Consider the following 21611-nt stretch of genomic DNA (forward strand, 5'->3'; position numbering starts at 1 on the left):
CCTGTGTTCTTTTCTACGATACTGGAGAGAATCTGTCAGCTCTGCCTCAATAAGAGATAAGAAATAGAAGCAGGAATAGACCACTCGAGCCTTCTCCACCATTCAACACAACCATAGCTGGTCAGCTGCTTCAATTCCACTTTCCCAACCACTCTCCTTATCCGTGGTTTTGTGATCCTGGGTCTTGCACAGTGAGTTATGACCAGAACCACCTTTATTAGACTAAAACATAGCCGTGAAGATATTGTACAGTCAGTACTTCTATAACGCAAGGTTGCATTCTTGTGCAACCCTGCATTCCAGAAAATCACTCTTTAGAAACAGCACTTAAAGTACTGGTGATGAAACCGTGATACAATCAACACACGTTTTAAAAGTTTGTGCCATAGAAATAGTGTCCACAATTCGTCAATCACATTACAGCCAATTTGCAACGATGAAACGCGCGTTATAACAGAACGACCGGTACCTAAATATGGCGTTGTCACGTTCTTGGTTTTTTGGCCAGGTGAGGCCAAAGCAGCACCTAGGGTGAAACTTTCCATGGCATTCAAGAACAATGAGGTTGACTGAAGTTGATTTTCATCATCCACTTTCTCCAGCTTGGAACTATCATTGAAGAATTTGTTTCCAAAGCTCATGACATTCTGTGAATGAGATGTAATTAGCATTTTATAACACCAGTTTTCTCTCTGTGTGCCTTTCATGAAAACCTCAGTGTAAGCATACACTGCCCTGCTGGGTAAGTAGTTCAAGTTTTTCCTGAGATCCATTCCATTTGAGTTTGATCTTGGTGAGGACTGTTATAATTTTCTGTGCTACGTTATGGGACAGAAGGAGGCTTTTTAGCCCTTCATGTCCGCACATAGCCTCTTAGCTTTCGTAAATTCTTTGTACATCTTCTGCAGTTAATCAACACCCATTCACAATGTAACGTTGATTCTTGGCCTGCACACTGGCAGACTCTGGGGAATCAGCACCAATTTGGCTATCTAGGCCAACTTAACAATTCCATCACCAAACAAGTTGAGGAAGCCATTTTGGGCCATTGCCTCTTCAATGATGCCCCTTCAGTTTTAATGACCAATGGGACAATACTTGGAAGAACTGAGATATATCCAATGGATACTTTGGAGAGGATCCTGAACTACTACCAAATGATCAAAGCTTCTTCCGAAGGGCTATGGTTACTGCTTTGACAAGAAAGGGCTGAAGCGAGGACCTTATAAACTTATAAGATGGTCTGGATAAAGTGACTAGGAAAGGCCTGTTCCGCTTTATTATTAGGAGGTACATTATTAGGAGGAATTAGAAGGTAAGACGTAAAAGGTTTAAGGGAGATTCGGTGGGAATTGTTTTCAGGCAGGGGGTGGTGACCTGGAATCTGTTGCCTGATTCAGAGTGTCATAGAGTTGTACAGTATAGAAACAGACCCTTCGGTCCAACTTGTCCATGCCGACCAGATACCCTAAATTAATCTAGTTCCATTTGCCAGAATTTGGCCCATATCCCTCTAAATCCTTATTCATTTATCCATACAGATGCCTTTTAAATATTGAAATTATATAAGCATCCCCACTTCCTCTGGCAACTCATTCTATTCGTGCATCACCCTCTGCGTGGAAAAGTTGCCCTTAGGTCCCTTTTAAATCTTGCCCCTCTTACTTTAAACCTAGTTTTAGACTCCCCCACCCCAGGGAGAAGACCTTGACTGTTCCATCCTATCCATGCTCTGGATTAGTGGTGCTGGAAGAGCACAGCAGTTCAGGCAGCATCCGAGGAGCAGTAAAATCAGCCTTTTGGGCAAAAGCTCTTCATCAGGAATACCATCCTATCCATGCCCCTCATTATTTTATAAACCCCTGTAAAGTCATCTCTTAGCCTCCGATGCTCCAGGGAAAATAGCCCCAGCCTATTCAGCCCCTCCCTATAGCTCAAACCCTCCAGCCCTGGCAACATCCTTGTAAATCTTTTCTGCACCCTATCAAATTTAACAGCAGGGAGACCAGAATCGGACCAGTATTCCAAAAGTGCCCTAACCACTCTTCTGAACTCCAGATGATATAAACCAGATTTATTGAATCTTTCATCGTGGGACAATCGCTCTGTTCCAGGAACTGTTTTGGTGAACCTGCACTGTATCTTTGGCAATTATACCTGCCCTTGGGAAAGGAGACCTAAGCTGTGTACAATCCACATGTGGACTTAACAAAGCCCCATATAGACATATTTACTCCCATATTCAAATCATCTCTTAATAAAGACTAACTCACCAGTCACTTTCTTAAATGCTTATTGAACTTGAATGTTGACTTTAGTGACTTATAAAGAAGGACACCCAATCAGAAATTCAACGTTTCCCAGCCTCCCATCATTTAAGAAATATCTGATATTTCATTTGACATGCACCAAATGCGAGACAAGATGCTCAGTTGGCCTGATCTTGGTCAATGCTAAGATTACGATGCTTTATAAACTTACTTTTAATGTGACATGGCTGTGTGCTGATCTGACAATCTCCTTATCTTGACACATGCCTTCCGCAAATGTGAGGGTTGGCTTGATGAGAGAGCAAAGTCGATCGGTCGTAGGCTTCATGACATAGCAAAAGAAAGGAATCTCAGTAAAGGTATCATTGGGCTTGGTTCTGATCACAGCAAATGGAGCACCTTTGGCAGACAGTGGGAAGCACCCTTACAGTCAGATGGAGGGGTTCAAATCTCACTCTAGAGATTTCTGCTGATCCTATTCGAGGAACAGCAAGGGTCCCAGCCTATACCTAATCCCCAATTGCCTAACATAAATCCCGAAAAACAAATGATCAGGCCATCTTTCATCTCCTAGCTCTTTAAGGAAACTGCCTATCTTGTCTCCTGTTTTTGTTTCCAAGGGTTGGACTATGGATGTCCATTAGATTGCTACCATGCTTATGGACAAAGTGGTTTGCCATTGCCTCTGCTGGCTGGCTGACCGTGAGACACCCCCTGCTCTTCATATCTGCTGTCAAGCAGATTAGATGGATTTCCAAGCTGACAATATACTTCACTGGCCAAATTATGGGCTCTCCTTCCATGGCAAGGGAACCCAGTGTGGGACTCAGACCAGGACTTTCTGCCTTGAGGTACAAGCTCTGTTAACTCCTCCTCCTGTCTGGAAATCAATTATTGCTTATTCCAGACCAAATACATTTAATCCAGAAGGCCATCATACTTAATACCAGCAGAAGAAGTTTGTTAAAAAGACACTTTCTCTTTATCAGGGTAGATCTCCATCTTCCATGTACAGTGCCAATCAGCCAGATCAGTGGGATAAGGTCAAGCCCAAACAAACACAGAAAATTCTGGAGAAACTCAGCAGGCCGGGTTGCATTTGTGGAGAGAGAAACAGTGTTAACCTTTTGAGTCTGAAAGGAGTGCGAGTGGATATGGGGTCTGGGGGCCTTTAAAGAGTTAGAGAGAGGTAAGGTCATGGTGAGCAATGGAAGCGGGAAGAAGGGTATTGAAATTGAAATGCTAGCTCATTGCAAAGTCTTGTGTTGCTCATTGCATATTCTAGAAATAATTAATTATAGAATCATCCATCAGAGAAAGGGACATTCAGTCCATAGTGCCTGTGTCAACACGTTGAAAGATCTTCCAGTTAGTTCCACTTCTTCCTGCTCTTTTTCCTGGTGAAAATTACTTTTGAACTTGCTTCCATTGTCCTTCCTAATCAAAACCAAAAGACTTTGGTGCAGGAGCAGGTCATTCAGCCCATTGAGTCTGCTCCAACATTCAATGAGACTGTAGTGATTTTAACAATGTCCTCCATGTGTATCCCATAGAATATGGGTTCCCTGATTGGGATTGTGAATCTGGTTCAATCAGGGGGCCTTGGCTGACAGAGATAAACAGGAGTGTCAGGGGTTCTGTTCACTCTAGCTAGCTGGGTCAGTGTCATGTACTAGGCGCGTACAAATAAAGGGTGGCTTGGTGATGGGATGCTGATCTTCTTGCCCTCTTGATTTCCCGCTTAAGTAACTCTGCTTCTGGTTAGGTCTAAAACTGTTTTGGTACATTTTCTCATTTTACCTTCAATTCCTGATTCCTCATCACTGATCTGATCATCCTCAACTCCACTTTGCGACCTTTTCCCCATGCCCCTTGATTGCTTCCCAATTTAAAATCAAATATACTTAATAACCCAACAGCGACAGCCCTCTCTGGTAAAGTATTCCACAGATTGTCTCCCCTCTGACAGAAGAAACTCTTTCTCCCCTATGTCTTCAATGTTTAAGTCCTTACTCTGCCATTACTCCCTGTGGTTTTGCCAAGGATTGAAATGGATGTAGATCACTACTCAAAAAACACCTAGATTCGTTTTGGAGAGTTAGGGAATTCAAGGCAAAGTAAGAAGATGTACCAAAACAGTCTAAAACCCGAACAGAAGCAGAGTTACTTGAACGAGAAATCAGGAGGGCAAAAAGGGGACATCAGAAAGCTTTGGCAAATTGATTTAAGGAGAATCCAAAGAGACTCCATTAAGTACATTAAGGGAAAAGAAGTAACTAGGGAGAGAATAAGGTCTCTTAAATATCAATGAGGCTGTCTATATGCGGAACCACAGGAGATGAGTGACATACTAACCAAATATTTTGCGTCAGGCCTGTGACCTGCGGTGTGCCACAAGGATCAGTGCTGGCTCTGTTGCTCTTCATCATTTATATAAATGATTTGGATGTGAATTTAGGAAGTATAGTTAGTAAGTTTGCAGATGACACCAAAATTGGAGGTGTAGTACATGGCAAAGAGGATTATCTCAGAGCACAATAAGACATTGATCAGATGGGCCAATGGGTCATGGAATGGCAGACAGAATTTAATTTAGATAAATGCGAGGTGTTGCAGTTTGGTGAGGCCTGGGGAGTGTTGCAGAACAAAGAGACCTAGGGGTGCAGGTGCATAATTCCTTGAAAGTGAATCACAGGTAGACAGGGTGGTGAAGAAGACTTTTGACATAATTACCTTCATCATTTATAAAATTGAATATATGAATTGGGATATTACGTTGCAGCTGTACAAGACATTGGTGAGGCCACTTTTGGAAATCTACATACAATTCTGATTGCCCTTCTATAGGAAGAATGTTGTGAAAATTGAGAGGGTATAGAAAAGATTTGCAAGGATGTTGCCAGGACAAGAGGGTTTGAGCTATAGGGAGAGGCTGAATAGTCTGGGTCTTTTTTTCCCTGGACTGTTGGAGGGGTGACTTTATAGAGGTTTATAAAATCATGAGGAACATGGATAGGATAAATAGACAAGATCTTTTCCATGGAGGGGGAATCCAAACTAGAGGGCATAGGTATAAAGTGACAAGAAAAGATTTAAGAAAGAACTGAGGGGGTAATCTTTTCACGCAGACGGTGGTGCATGTATGGAATGTGCTGCCAGAGAAAGTGGTGGAGGCTGGTACAATTACAGCATTTAAAAGGCATCTGGCTGGGTGTACGAATAGGAAGAGTTTAGAGGGCTATGGGTCAAATGCTGGCAAATGGGACTAGGTCAGATTGGGATATCAGGTCAGTGTGGATGATTTGGATCGAAAAATCTGTATGACACTATGACTATGACTCAAACTTGACACTTCTTCATATCAGGAGGAGAAAGTGAGGTCTGCAGATGCTGGAGATCAGAGCTGGAAATGTGTTGCTGGAAAAGCGCAGCAGGTCAGGCAGCATCCAGGGAACAGGAGAATCGACGTTTCGGGCATAAGCCCGAAGAAGGGCTTATGCCCGAAACGTCGATTCTCCTGTTCCCTGGATGCTGCCTGACCTGCTGCGCTTTTCCAGCAACACATTTCCACTTCTTCATATCAGACACAAAACATTAACTCAGTTTCTGTATCCTCAGATGCTGATGGAGCTGTTACATTTCTCATGTACTTTGTGTTATTATTTCAAATTTACAGCATCTGAAGTATTTTACTTTTGTTTGGGAAAATGGACTAATCGATAAAAATGGATGCTCAATTATTGTCACTTGAAAATTCCTTCACCCTAACCACATGCATGTTAATAATATTCACAGTTGCATTTTCTGTCAACTGATTTTGTGGTGCTTTTGTCTTGGGAGTGAATTCAAAGCCTGTGACAAATGTGCATGAAAGCAATTGACAGTACCTGCAGCGATCCTGTTTGACGTTGAGAGTAACATTTATCGATAATGGACTGGTCCTTCAGGAGGACAGCTAGACATCGCAAAAACGGACCTGTGAGGAGGACAATCATGAATTAACAAGGTTGTGTCTCACAACCCGGGTCTTCTCAGTATTTAGAACACTTGCAGATTCTGCAACGGTAGATCAATTTGGTCTTGCAGATGTTAAAAATTTATGACTTGACATTTCTTGATCTCAGTGCAGGCCCTGCCCCGTTACCTTCCACCACACCTGAGATCTGGGAGTTTCCTGGTCCCTTTTTGTCTCTGAGTAAACTAACTGTGACTATTGGGGATCCTTGCTTCCTCTCAGCTTCAGTGCATCTTTCATAAATGACAGTGGCACAGGTACATCACACGAGAAGCTAAAACTGAGGATTAAGAGCCAACATATTTTTCTCTGTGTGTGTGTGTGTGTATATCCATCATCAGTGGGAAGAGTAAATGAAATAGCTCTGTGTGCTATGACTGTTGTGTCAGGATGAGATGCCTGACTGCTGGCTCCCAGTGCAGATAAGTAGATTTGCTGATTTTACAGAATCTCTAAGGTGCAGGAGGCCATTCATAGAATCATAGAATCCCTACAATGTGGAAACAGGCCATTTAGCCCAACAAGTCCACACCGACCCTCCAAAGAGTATTCCACCCAGACCCATTCCCCCTCCTTATTTTCCCCTGATTAATTGGGCGGCTCAGTGGTTAGCACTATTGCCTCACAGCACCAGGGTCCCAGGTTCAATTCCAGCCTCGGATGACTGTCTGTGTGGAGTTTGCACATTCTCCCCGTGTCTGTGTGGGTTTCCTCCGGGTGCTCCGGTTTCCTCCCACAGTCCAAAGATGTGCAGGTCAGGTGAATTGGCCACGCTAAATTGCCCATAGTGTTGGGTGCATTAGTCAGAGGAAAATGGGTCTGGGTGGGTTACTCTTTGGAGGGTCGGTGTGGACTGGTTGTGCTGAAGGGCCTGATTCCATACTCGGACTGAGAGGAAACTGAAGCACCCGGAGGAAACCTACACAAACATGGGGAGAATGACTATTCAGTCACTCGAGTCCACACCAATCCTCCGGAGAGCACCTCACCCAGACCCAGGACCCTACCCCCTACATTTCCCATGACTAACCCACCTAAACTGCACATTACGGACAATTTCAACATGACTAATCCACCTAACCTGCACGTCTGTGGACTGTGGGAGGAAATCATGGAGAAACGTGCAAACTCCACACAGACAGTCACCTGAACCTGGAATCGAATCCAGATACATGGTGCTGTGAGACAGCAGTGCTGACTACTGAGTCACTGTGCCACCCTAATTGTCACAGCACATAATGAGGCCATTCATCCCATTGTCCCTGCACTTGTTCCATTACCTAGAGCCAATCTCCTGCCTTTTTCCCATATCTCTGTGCACCATTTCTATCCAAATAATTATCCAATGCCTTCTTGAATGCCTCAGTTGAACTTGCCATTACCACATTTCCAGGCAATACATTCCGGAACTGCCCGCTGAGTGAAAATGTTTCTTTTCTCACATCCCTCTAGCTGAATCTGTGCATCATTTTAAATCCATATCCTCTCATTCTATTTCTCTTTTAGCATCTCCCTGTTTACTCTGTCCAGCCTGTGTTGGCTCCAACCTGCAGAAATCCTTTAAGGGAGGCCTGTTAGGCCTGATGTGGGCCTGGGTTTCTTGCGTACAGACAACTGTAATTGCCTTAGAGTATACCAGACTGGCAATGGGGGTCTCAAAACCAGCAATCAAATTCTTATTTATGGATGCAAAGGACCCAAAGGCCTGTTTATCATGAAAATGCAAATCTCTGACCTCATCAATATGGCTGGTAACACATGTATGGCTTAAAATGAGCAACATTTCTCTGTCTAGCATATTGAGGGCTTTCAGTGGGGCATTTTTTTCCATTTGTTTACAGGATGTGGGCATCATTGGCTAGGCCAGCATTTATTGCCCATCCCGAATTGCCCAGAGGGCAGTTGAGACTCAGTCAATTACTATGGTTCAGGTACCCCGTGCAGGCCAGACTCGGTAAAGATTTCCTTCCCAAAGGGACATTAGCAAACCAGGGGAGGTGAGTGCCGTTATCGTCAGACTGTTAATCCAGAGTTCCAGGGACCAGGGTTCGAATCTCCGCCACAGCAGAAGGTGGAATTTGAATTCAATTTAAAAAAATATGAAATTAAGAGTCTAATGATGACCGTAAATCCATTGTCAATTGTTGAAAAAAATCCATCTGGGCCTTTAGGGATGGAAACTGCCATCCTTACCTGGTCTGGCCTACATGTGACTCCAGGCCCACAGAAATGTGGTTGACTGTTATCTATCGTCTGGGCAATTAGAGATGGACAATAAGTGTTGGCCTGGGCAACGATGCCCTGATCCCATAAGTGAATGAAAACAAAAGATGAATCTTTATGACAATTGACATGGTGGGCCTTTTTATTCCAGATTTTTTTTTATTGAATTCGAATTTCACCATCTCCCATGGATGGGATTTGAACTGGTGTTCCCAGAACATGACCCTGACACCTGAGAAATTATCGTTGCTCAGATGAACCTCCCTGCTAAGAGCTGAAAGCAGAATTTTGTTTTACCTTCGGGTGTTGCAGTATTAATGATCAGGGATGTGGCATTGAAGAGGATGAAGCGAAAGAGGAGATATTCAACAAGATTTTTGTTTGGAATGTGAAGGAGTTGTGGACAGATTGAGAAGCCAACTGATCTATTCAAATGGGTGACCACTTACAGTCTCACCTCCATTCTCACCACATGCATGTTAATAATATTCACAATTTCATTTTCCGTCAACTAATATTGGATTTTCTCACTCTGAGGGACTTTGTTAACATATGACGAGTCAAATCCTGACTGAGGAATACAAATGTAGCTTCCTTTTATGTTCTGGCAGACAGCGTCAGCATGGCAGGGATCTTGGAGACACTCATCGATGTCTGTGATGGAGAAAAGAGATTATTCATTACTCTTAGCTGAGGCCTGTCACATCTGTAGGCACAGAGGAGGTAGAGGTAGTCAGACTACCCCATTGGTGTTGTGTTTACTTGTTTCATGGAATTGATTGGGCTTTTACATCACAAACACACAACCAGAACAAGATCTCTACTGAGCTTGAATTCAGCATTAATACACAGAAAGATTATATGGCTTCAACCCTGTCTGAGGATCATTTGAATAGTTGTCAATGACGTAGAACAGGTAATATTGACTTATTTATCCTGCACTCATCCCGTTTGATAGTCCCTTCATGAACGTAGAACCAGCAGCACAGAAACAGGCCATTTAGCCCGTCACTCTGCATTGCCAAGAAGACTCTCCCACTTTTACCATGTGCCCAATATGTATTGGTAAGATTTGCAGATTGCAATTAACTTGTTTGGCTGTGTTCTGAGTGCATGTTCCTTGGCAATCAAGTTCTGGAAGGGGACTTGAACTGAGAACCTTTGGATCAGAGGCAGGGTACTGTGTCACAAGATCTCCACCACGAGAATAATATCTGGACTGAAATTATCGAATTAATAAACTCCCCAGAGCGTGGGAGCACGCCATTCAGCCCCTTGAGCCCACACTGGCCCTCCGAAGGGCATCCCATCCACACCTACCCCCCTCCCCAATTCTATCCTTGTAACCTTACATGTCCCATGGCTAGTCCACCTAACCCACACGTCTTTGGACTGTGGGAGGAAGTCCACGCAGATGCAGGGAAAATGTGCAACCTTCACAGTCACCTGAGGATGGAATTGAACACCTGGTGCTGTGAGGCAGCAGTGCTAACCACTGAGCCACCGTGCCACCCCGTGAAGATATACTGTAAAGATGTGACTTGTATTAACTTGATATAGAAGATAAACTGATATGCTAATTGAAGTGATACAAATTATAGAAGTTTAGCCTCCGAACCACCTGCTCAGGGGTGAGAAGAGGAAACATTTCTTCAAGGGCAGCTTGGAACTGCCCCAGCCTCCCCAAAGAGTGTTAAAGTGGAGCACAGGGCGGTCTTCATGGTACATTTCTGATTGGTCCATCTTTACAAGGCAAGCATATTGAGAATGAATGATTTTATTTTACGAATGGAAGACTTTTATTGTCACATACATTTTACAGAGAGAAATACAATAAAATACAGTGAAAAGCTTTCATTCGTCATCACAATAGGGCACCATTTTGATAGTTTAAGACTCAGAGAAAATTTAGAAATGTATAAGTTAAAGAGAGGTTAATTTATGTACAGCTCAGAAACATGTTCACCTCACCTCACCTCACCTCACCAACTAGCTGATCCTCAGGTGCCATCTTTTGCTGCTGGGCCGATTCACCTCCGCGTTTGATTAGAGTTGGCATCTGGATCAACCTGAACTTCAGTGACTCAGTAAAACTTAACACTTCAGGGAGGGCAGCTGAAACTTTCTTAGCTCCCCCTGCTTCCCCCCACTCCACACCCCCTGGGGCCTGAAGGAATCTGAACCAGGATCTGACTGACCTTTACATCCAGCTGCGTAACCAGTAAAGTTGGTCTGGCCGGAAACCCGGGCGAATCCTTTGTTGCACAGACAGTAGAATCCACCTGCGGTGTTGTGGCATGTTGCATTGCTACCACATAATGCTTGAATGTTGCGACACTCATCATAATCTGTAACAGAATATTGGCACACATTGGGATAATATCCTTCATAATATGTCCCTTGCCCAAAGATTAATGTTGCTGAGTTAGCCAGTCATACCGACCAGTGGGGTATGCATCATGAGGTAAATGAGAGCAAGTCAACCAGGGTTTTACATTGTCATGTGCTTTAGGAAGCCATTGGATATTGTAAGGGTGCTGTGTGCCCAACACAATGGACTACTGAGACAATGAGCTGAGGAGTGGCAGATGGAGTTTAATTTGGATCAATGTGAGGTATTGCATTTCGGTAAAAACAAACAAAGGGGTCTCGAGTACATAGTTCTTTAAAGTTAGCATCACATATAGACAGGGTGGTTAAGGAAGTGTTTAGAACACTCGCTTTCAATGCTTAGACCGTTGAGTAGAGGAGTTAAGACGTCATGTTCAAGTTGTACAGGACATTGGGCAGGCCTTTTCTGGAGTACTGTGTCCAGTTCTGTTTGCCCAGTTACAGGAAGGATATTACTCAGCTGGAGAGGGCTCAGAAGAGATTTACCAGGTTATTGCCAGGAATGGAAGGGTTGAATTATAAGGAGAGGCTAGATAGGCTGGGACTATTATCACCGGAGCGTAAGAGGTTGAGGAGTGACCTTATAGAGGTTTATAAAATCAAGAGAGGAATGGATAAGCTGAATAGCCAATGTCTTTTCCTTAGAGTGGGGGATTTCAAGACTAGGGTGAGAAGAGAAAGAGTAACAAAAAGACATGAGGGACAATTTTGTTTTACAGAGGAAGTGGTGAGTATGGGTACAGTTACAATGTCAAAAAAAGATTTGGATAAGTACATGATATAGAAATGTTGAAGGGATATGGGCCAAACGCAGGCAAGTGGGACTAGTCTGGTTTGGTGTTATGGTTGGATCAAAGGTCTGTTTCTGTATATTGTATGACCAAATGACTAGACAGTTCTCTGACAATGACAATGGTGAAGGATATGGATAAGGCAGGGGAGAACAATAGATCGCACTGAGTTACTCAAAGTGTGATCATGAATTTACCTATGCAAGACGCCACTGCTGCACTCACAAAGTGTTTATCTCCTGTTGAGTAATATCCTTTCTCACAGGTACAGTAGAAGCTGCCAGAAGTGCCGTGACAGATTGCATTGGAGCCACATGGATTTGTCTGACATTTATCCATATCTGCAACAGACAGGAACATACTTCACCATGTGCCATCTCTGTTGATAGTTGAGCATTCCCTGTGCAGTGGGGGCAAATGCATCAATCTGGGTTGGCTCAACGATGCGCAATGTGTCTTATCTACAGTATAAAGCTTCTTCAGCAACCTACTACTCCCATCCTCCGCCATCTGGAAGGGCACATGCAGAGGAATTCTGCCAGGTCCGAGCTCCTCTCCAAGTCGCAGGCCATCCCGACATGATTATATCCCACCGGTATCTCAGGATAAAGGTCCCATCCTTTCAGACCGAGAAGTGAAGAAGCTAGTTATCTCAGCTGGTTGTGAATATTTGGAAATCTCTACCCCAGAAAGCCATGAGTTGAATGTAGGATCATAGAGACATAGGAATAGGAGTAGGCCATTCAGCCCATCGAGCCAACTCTGCTACTCCACTAGGTTGTGGCTTTCCTTCTACCTAAATGCCACCCGACAACAAAAGCACCAATCTTTTAATGTCATTAAGTCTTCAGCTGATCAATCAAATTCTTTCTTGAACCTGATTGATCTTCCATGACCTTCTTGGGTAGAGAATTCCAAAGATTCTGGGTGAAAGAATTTCTCCTTATCTTAAAATAAGGAACATTTAAAACCAAGTCTGCTGGTCCTACACTTCCCAATTAGTGGAAATGTCCCATTTGAATATATCCAAGGCTGGGATTGATAGACTGTTTTTGTACGTTGGGGCTGTCAGGAAGATATAGAAAGTAGCTGAGAAAGTGCAGCTTGAGGTAGAAGGCCGGCAGCTCATTTTCTTCCAGATGGTGTGGGCAGCTCTGACACCACACGGACTGCAAACATTCAAGAATAGGGTCTTTCCAAAGGTCCACTCGGGACAGTCAACACTGAGGTGGATAATTAAAAAGGCTGAGAAAGTGACAGGTTCTTACCCTGTCTTTCAGCTGTTTTGGAGGGTGGAGGAAGGGGTGTGATAGAATAAACCAAAACAGATGGTTCCATTCGATTGATTCATATAGAATGAGTTGGCATTAAATTCTGGGTAAAATTTAGAAGCAATTTTTCTCTTTTACATGAAGCATGTGATGTTGTGGACTGCGCTATCAGAGTCAATGGTGTGGATTTTAACAGCGGGGACAAATTGTATCCCCAGCCATGGTTAAAAATGGCTCAGTGTCTTATCAATGTGAAATCTTACAGATCTGCAGGGATAGATGAGCACGTTAGGTGAATTGTCCATGCTAAATTGTCCATAATGTTCAGGGATGTGTTAGTCAGGGGTAAAATGTAAAGTAATAGGGTAGGAGAATGGGTCTGGGTGGGTTACTCTTCAGAGGCTTAGTGTGGGCTTGTTAGGCCAAATGGCCTGTTTCCACACTGTAAGGATGCTATGATTGTATGATTTAGAAGGAGGAAGTGGGCTGTCAACCTGGGCCTCCTGCATCAGAGGCAGGGACACTACCAGCACACCACAAGAAACCACACACTCCATGATAACACATTATACCTGATTTGGATCAGTGTGGACATTCTGTTCCTCAGGACAGGAAGCTCCACCCTGGAGATGCGTCTGGTCTAGCTGATGGCAATCCCAGCAGTGCCAAAAGCGACTAGTGGCTGACAAGTGGTCACAAAGGGAGGAGTGAAGGCAGATGGAAGATTTGAGGTCAGTCTGTGGGTTTCGGATGGGAAGGGGCAGGACGGTTCGAGAAGTTGGGAGGGTGGCGGTGGTGGCGGTGGGGGAAGAGGGACAAAGTGCCTTGCAGAGGTACCCCTCCCCCCACCCAATGGGCACAGGAGATGCTCCGAAATGGTAAACACCTGTTTTACATGTCAACTATTTGTCAGACCACAAAACAAAAATTGGCAGAGGCAGATCAAAGTTCCTGAGTGATTGAAACAGGGAACATGTCAACATTTAAGAATAGGTGGGGAGGATGTGAAAACTCCACACAACCAGTCAGTCAAGGGTGGAATCGAACCTGGGTCGCTGGTGCTATGAAGCAACAGTGCTAACCACCGAGCCACATCTTGATATGACTTTGTGACGGTGTTCAGAAGTTCAAAACTCTTGCTCGTCTTCTTCAAAGTTTATTTTGTAACTTCTGTATGTGTTGTGATGGCTTTTTCTCTTTTAAAGTTAAAGTTTAGAAATGAGCTGCGGAAATAGGCCATTCAGCCCTTTAAGCATACTCTGCACTGATGAATATTCATGATTCTCTCAGTGTCATTTTCCCAATTTCTCCCCAGAGTTATTGATGCCTTTAAAATCTAATAAAAAAATGTAAGTTTTAACCAAGTAAGAGTACAATCTGAACAGATTGTTTTAAACTTAAGAATATTTAAACTTACCAGCGCATGTTGTACCAGTGGAACATTTCTCACTGCTGACTCTGCAGAGAAAAATCACTGGGGGTGGGGAGAGTGGAAGAATACAGTCTCATGAAATGTTACTTTATTAAGATGTTTGTGAGAACAAGTATGGTATATCAGCACCCCGCCCCATTCCCCACCCCCACCCCCACCCCCCTTGACAAACAACACATTTGCAGAATTTTTGAATGTATGTGAAATGATGCACTTGGGCAGGACGAACAAGGCAAGGGAGTATATAATGAATGTTAGGACTCTGGAAAGCACCGAGAATCAGAGGGATCTTAGTGAGCATGACCACTGGTCCTTTACGGTATTGGAACAGGTGGATAACTTGGTTAAAGAAGCATATGGAGTGCTTGCCTTTATTGGCTAAGGCATAGAGTTTATACTGGAACTATATAAATTCTGGTTAGGCCACAGCTAGAGTATTGCTGCAGTTCTGGAATCCACTTTACAGGAGGGATGCGACAGCACTGGAGAAGGTGTAGAGGAGATTTACCAGAATGTTGCCTGGACTGGAGATTTTCAGTTATGAAGAAAGATTGGACAGAACGGGTTTGCTTACCTTAGAGCAGAGGAGATTGAGAGGAGACATGATTGAGATATATAACACTTTAAGGGACATAGATAGGGTAGACTGGGAGGAACTGTTCTCTTTGGCGGGAAGAATCAGTGACCAAAGGGATTTAAGGTCAGGGAAGAAAATTCAAAGGAGGTGTGAAGAAATATTTTTGATCCAGAATGTGGTGGGAATCTGAAACTCACTGCATGTAAGGGTGGTAGAGGCAGAAATCCTCATAACATTTGAGAAGTATTTAGATGGGAAAGGTTTGGAGAGATATGGATCAGGAGCAGGAAGGTGGAACGGGCTTAGTTTGAGAACATGGTCGGCATGGAATGGTTGGACCCAAGGATCTGTTTCCATGCTATATGATGCTAGGACTCTATGCGCCCTTGAGATGCCAATCCATGGGCCAAGTGCTGGCAAATGGAATTAGAATAGTTGGTGCAGGCTCAATGGGCCGAAGGGCCTTTTTCTGTGCTGTGGACCTCTATGGTTCTATGATCCAAGCAAAGAACACCATATCCCTTGACTAAAACTCTCTCTTCTAGCCTCTTGCCTGATAAATGCAAACGCATTGTTGGGGTGTGGCTCAGTCAGCACCAGTGGGTAGCCTCTGAGTTAGAGGTCTGCGGGTTTGAATCTCATTCCAGAGACTTAAATACTAGGCTGATTCCCAGTGAGCTACTGAGAGAGTGCCTCGCTGTAAGAGCCGCTATCGTTTGAATAAGACATTAATGCCTGTTCAGCCCAGACTCTTTGCTGCCCCAGTATCCATACCACACTCCAGTGGCTCCAACAGTCAGTGGGATTCAGAAGGGACAGAGATAGGCTGTTTCCAAGAGTAATTGCTGCAGTTTACGCAGAGCAGGGCCTCTGAGACTGGCATATTCAGCCTCTGTGGGCAAAGCACCATACAAGACAGTACATGTCCCTACAAACTATATTAGGGATTCAGCTTGTGGAACTAATCACTCCAGTCTATGGATCAGTAGTCATGGCAGAAGGTATTAGGAAATACTTACAACACAAAATCAGGCCATTCAGCCTGACAATTCCATGCTGGTGTGTATGCAGCATTCGCAGTGCTGTCTTTTGAATGAACCATTAACGGTGAGGACCTATCTCCTACCTCAATCCCATGTCACCTCCTTCAAAGAGGAGTGGGTGGGGCCGTGTGGGGTGGTTGGGGAGGGGGGGTGGAAGGAGAGATGGGTGGGGAAGTTCTCCTCAGAGCACTGGTCACTGCTGATCCCTCAATCAATATCACAAAAACTCAGCAGATCATCAGGTCATTACAGTGATTGGTTTCTGGAATCTTATTGTGCACCATTTGGCTGCTGCGCTTCCTACATTGACGTCACTTCAAAAAAACACGTTTCGTTGGCTGTGAAGCTGGTTGTGAAAAGTGCTATATAAATGCAGGAGTCTTTCTTTACATGCTTCTTCCCACATCCCACCCCAATCAACACATGCTCGTCACTGGTCTCTGTGATCTGCAGGCCACAGACCGGCTTCAGACGTTGCAGAAATCCCCAAAAGAATTAAAATGTGAACTTGCGGATGTTTATAAAGGAAATTGAGAACAACTGCATTTTATCTGCAAGCCTCGTGACTTCTTATTGATGCTATGACCCTATGACCTGAGGAACAGTCGGCAGAATTATGTTGGGTTTCCACACATTCACACACATATATCATACTTGCGTGCACACGCAGACACAGCGCACACACACATACAGACACACAGACGCACACATGCACACACACAAACAGATACACAAACTCAGTCACAAATCCACACAGGCTACTGCCCTCATCCTATAGACACACAGAAATACACCCGTACAGGCATGTGGCACCACAAACATTCACCTAAACAGACACCCACACACAAACAGACAACTACACAGCCACATCCCTACTCCAACACACATCTAAACGTTCACTTGGGTCAAACACACATTCAGACAGGCACCTACACAAACATACAAATGAAGATCTAAACAGAGACAGAAATAGATGCCTGCACACACAGCAACATCTCACACCCACACAGCAGACCCTGATATTAACTCTAGTTTCTCAGTGGGAAGCTGATTTGAGCTTTCTCACTCTGTTCCCTAGCCTTTGCACCCGTCTACTTCCAGACATTTATTCATCCCCATTATACTGGACTCCCAGGGCTTATGCCCGAAAGGTCAATTCTCCTGCTCCTTCAATGCTGCCTAACCTGCTGTGCTTTTCCAGCACCACTCTCTCAACTCCCTACTGGCTGCCCTATATACATCAGACTGGGCTCTAAACTCTGGAACTCTCTCCTCTCCACTCTTCCATCTCACTTTCTTTTTCTACCCCTTTGGCCAACAGCTTGGTTATTTATCCAAAGATCTCTTCATATGTCTTGGGGCCTTGAGGTGCCTTGGGATATCTTATGAGCTTAAAAGGTTAATGCGCATTGTTATCAATTGTGTGCAAGCAGGGCATCACCAAAATGTTTTTTTCATGTAAAACATTGGGCTTCCTATCCATTGATCACCTCCAGCTACACTGGCAAGGTAACCCTTCACACAGAGACACCAAGCACAAAATCCCAAGGGAACATCCGCAGGGGGTTGTGTCATTAATTTTCCATTATGGGATGCAGGCTTCACTGGCAAGGCCAGTATTTGTTGCCTGTTCTTGAACTTAGGGATGTGTTCTACCATTTTAGAGGTTAGTCAAGTGTCAGCCATATTGCTGTGAGTCTGGAGTCATGTGTAGGCCAGACCAGGTAAGGACGGCAGATTTCCTTCCCTAAAGGGCATTAGTGAACCAGATGGGTCTTTTTACAAAGATACTAACTTTCAATTTCAGATTTATAAACTGAATTGAACAGCCACGTGAGGCTTTGTACCCAGGTTTCCAGAATGTTAACCTGGGGCCTCCAGATTACTACAATAACAGCAAAAATACTGCTGATACTGACTCAAACACAAAGAATGCTGGAGAAAGTCAGCAGATCTGGCAGCATCTGCAGAGAGAGAGAAACAGAGTTAGCACCTTGAGATCCGAAGAAGGGTCTTTGGACTCGGAACATCAACTCTGTTTCTCTCTCCACAGATGCTCCCAGACCTGCCAAATTTCTGTTTTACCTTAGGATTACCACTCAAGTTATATTCCCACTACATCACCATCTTCCCCCCCACAATAGATAATTAAGATGTAAGATGTATCATTAAGAGAGTAATGCTATATGCTTAAGTTTGCCCATGATTGACTTGGGGACAGTCTTCGAATGTGAAAACAAACAGATGCCAGCTCCGACTAGGTGGGTGAGATATTATGTGTCTATGTCCAATGGGATACTATGAGGACAATATTGGCGCTGCTTCACATAATGCAAAACCTTGAAGAGATTACACCAAGCTACAATCAGTGCTTTACTTTCTAACTGTTTATTTCCTGTGAACACACCCAAATCTTAACCCACTTTTTTTTGCCCCTGGAGTCAGCGTCTCTATAATTCATCTACTGAGTCTGAACTCTGTACGTTGTTACTCCTAAGTTGAAAGTATAAAGTCTCTGTCCCTGCATCCACACTTATTAAATCATCACCAACTACAACTTACTGTTTCCCAGTCTCTTAAGCAGTGAGCATCCCCATCTTTGGCAATCTTTTAACGTCTCAGTTTATCACTGAGTAGCAACAGAATAGATAGAGGCCATTTGAGTCTGCGTCGACCCTCTGAAGAGCATCCTACCCAGGTAATCTGCACATCCCTCGAAACTACCGGCCAATCCACTGTAACCTGCACATCTTTGGACTGTCAGAGGAAACCGGAGCACCCAGAGGAAACCCACACAGACACAGGAGCAAATACAGACAGTCAGTCGCCTGAGTCTGAATCGAACCTGGGTCTCTGACCTTGTGAGGCAGCAGTGCTAACCACTGAGCCACTGTACCGCCTGTACATCTTTTCAAATTATGAGGGGTGTGGGACAAGACAATGTGATAGAATGTCATCTATTCAGCACTTCCTAATTTGCTTCAGCACCTTTGGGTCTGAACACTTTGGTGTAGTTAATCCTGCACTCTTGAATCTGCGCTATGTGTGAGTCAGTGATGAAACAATGGAAAAAGAGAGTGTCATCAGCTTCGGTTCCTCACTTAAATTTATCACTCAGAAAATAACATCATTTGAACCCATTGTATAACAGAGAAAGCATGAAGAATTTCTGTCTTAGTCACACCAGATGTCCCCGGTCAGGGTGGTCAAGGTACTCAAAGAGAAACAGCATGCTTATCAAATCCAGAAAACATTCTAACCGTAAAACTTTGGTTGTTAACTTACTGAGAAATGTCAAACACCGACAGGTTTTCATCTTTCTGTTTCCCTTTCCCTCTCCAGGGAAGCTCATTGGGTAACTGAGACGTGTAGCTATTAGCAAAGAATTGCATTAGTTTTCTTACAACACAGTTGCAAGTACTGAGTTACGTCAAAAGTAAACCATTCCCAGTCTAACCTTTCTATATCAAGGGGCCTTTCATTACCCACCTAATTATTCCTTTGCAAAAGGAGAAAAAGAGAATGTAAATCATTTTATGGAACGCAAGAATCATCCAGAATATGTTATGACTTTTGAAAATTACATGTTAAAGGATAAATTCAGAAGTCACATGCTCCAAAAGCTTGTGATTTCAAATAAACCTGTTGGACTATAACCTGGTGTTGTGTGACTTCTGACTTTGTCCACCCCAGTCTAACACTTGCACCTCCCCATCAAGCATAAATAATCATTAAGTCATTTCAAACAGTTCTTTAGCAACTCCAAGAGGATTCTAACATTTGGCAAGCAGTCTCAGTGCAAACATATCACTTTAAGTAAGCAATTCTCCAACTGCATACACAACACAGCTTCTATTAAGGTTACAGTACTCACCTCTGCAGGATCCTGTGGTTAATGTGTAACCGTTGGTTCTAAGATGAAACTTGCAAACATTTATAACCAGGCCAGCAGATGTTGGGAATATATCCCACTGTTGTTCCACTTCTGCAAAAACAATGGAGTGGGCCCTGACTGCGTCTCCCCCAAAATCCAACGAGTAGCTTCAATGTGAGATGTGACCGCATAAATAGGTATTGCGAACGTCCTGTTGTTATGTTCTTTGTGGTAAGTTGTTTAACCTCACCCATTCATCTCTCCAGCTGCCTGCCTAGTCAAACAGACAATTTGAGGCACCAGCACTACATTCCGACACACCCAAGTTAGTAGGGGCTTGAAGTGAGCCCCTTCCATAAGGGAGCTAGTCAGTGACGCTATGGATAGTGCATCACAATTCGCTGCCTGACAACAGTGCTGAAAAGGCCCTTGAAGGAGACACCGCTTTGCCTGAGGTGCCAAGAATTGATTTCACTGGTCACCAGTTGAAGTGTGACACAACTGCCATGTTCAATGCACACCCTTTTGGGATCACAGAGCAGCGGACACGGCTAATGACTCCGGGGATTCCAGTTCCTTTGCTCCCAGCAAAAGATTTTCAAAATTCATTTGTCGCTGGCTTCCCCAGCATTTATTGTCTGTCCCTAATTGCCCCTTGAGAAGGTGGTGTTGAGCTGCCTTCTTGAAATGTTGGTGTACGTACACCCGCAATGCCCTTAGGAAGGGAATTCCAGGATTTTGATCCAGCAGCAGTGAAGGAACGGCGATATATTTCCAAGTCAGGATGGCAAGTGGTTTGGAAGGGATCTTGAAGGGGGTGGTGTTCCCACTGTATCTGCCACCCTTGTTCACATTGGCCCTACCTGACCAAGATTATGGCCATCTTCCTCATTAGCTCAGTATGTGGTTCGACATTCAGCTGCATTTGATACTGTTTTCCGTGGAATTCCTTCGGATGTTTCAGTCTTGGCAAGGCACGCGATAAACACAAACTGTTGATGGTGGTCTCACATCTGCTCGCGCAGTTTGACTAAGAGCACCAATACTGCCTGACACACAGGAAGGAATTCATTTCATCTTTGGATTGCACACTTTTTCCTTCCTCTTTTTGGTCTTCCGCACAGAGTAAGGTTGTAAGTTTACTGATTCAAATCCAACTGGCTGATAATCAAATCCCTTTTACACAGTGGACCGACAAATATTTGTTGATCCTCAAGAGTAAAAGTAGCTGACATTGTTGGCTCCCCAATTCCTTCACCATTGTAATGCAACATGCCCTTATCCAGGCTTGGGAAGAGCAGGAGTTGGGAGGTCCTCCCTCCCTAATGGAAGGCAGATCTTTCCAATGCACTCAGGTTGAGGGTTTCAGCGCTGCTCCTGGATTTGACCTCCCCCCCCTCCCCCACACCTTCTCGATCCCAGTCACTGCAGCTCTGCCCTGACCCCCAACTGTGGTCCTGCCCTTTGACCTGGCTACATGCTCCTATTTTGAACACAATGATGTCCCCACCCTCTACCCCAACCCCCACCTTGAGCGTAGCAAACCCTCCAGGGCTTTGGGCCCCAGTCTGATACAGCTCCCCCTTCCCCCAAACCCTAGGGATCTGGATGAAACAAGATCTAATTGAATGGTGGAGTAGGCTCGAAGGTCTGACTAAATTTCCCTCACCGTGTTCCTGCTCATCAGGAGTATGTCGTCAAAGAAACACCATAGTATGTGATTC

At 44.2% G+C, this 21611-nt stretch overlaps 1 protein-coding gene across 7 annotated transcripts in view; it reads right to left on the reverse strand.

Annotated features, from left to right (window-relative positions):
- The window catches only part of LOC122552180 (adhesion G protein-coupled receptor E3-like), a 49506-nt gene extending 28453 nt beyond the window's left edge, over positions 1-21053 (reverse strand). The window contains exons 1-9 of one of the 7 annotated variants that reach the window (XM_087983310.1): positions 19888-21053; positions 19299-19385; positions 14379-14435; positions 11888-12031; positions 10707-10856; positions 9040-9162; positions 6158-6246; positions 2482-2592; positions 470-647 (exon numbers count right to left, since the gene is read on the reverse strand). In XM_087983310.1, coding sequence (XP_087839436.1) covers positions 470-647; positions 2482-2592; positions 6158-6246; positions 9040-9162; positions 10707-10856; positions 11888-12031; positions 14379-14435; positions 19299-19365 — 919 coding nt within the window. In that variant the 5' untranslated portion in view covers positions 19366-19385; positions 19888-21053. The remainder of the gene's footprint in view (positions 1-469; positions 648-2481; positions 2593-6157; positions 6247-9039; positions 9163-10706; positions 10857-11887; positions 12032-14378; positions 14436-19298; positions 19386-19887) is intronic. The other 6 variants (XM_043694752.2, XM_043694750.2, XM_043694753.2 and 3 more) reach the window with 6 other exon arrangements.
- Between the last annotated feature and the right edge of the window lie 558 nt (positions 21054-21611).

The sequence above is a fragment of the Chiloscyllium plagiosum genome, unplaced genomic scaffold (genome assembly GCF_037043375.1).
Source record: "Chiloscyllium plagiosum isolate Xiang-an unplaced genomic scaffold, Cpla_swu_hap1 HiC_scaffold_45, whole genome shotgun sequence".
NCBI lineage: Eukaryota > Metazoa > Chordata > Chondrichthyes > Orectolobiformes > Hemiscylliidae > Chiloscyllium > Chiloscyllium plagiosum.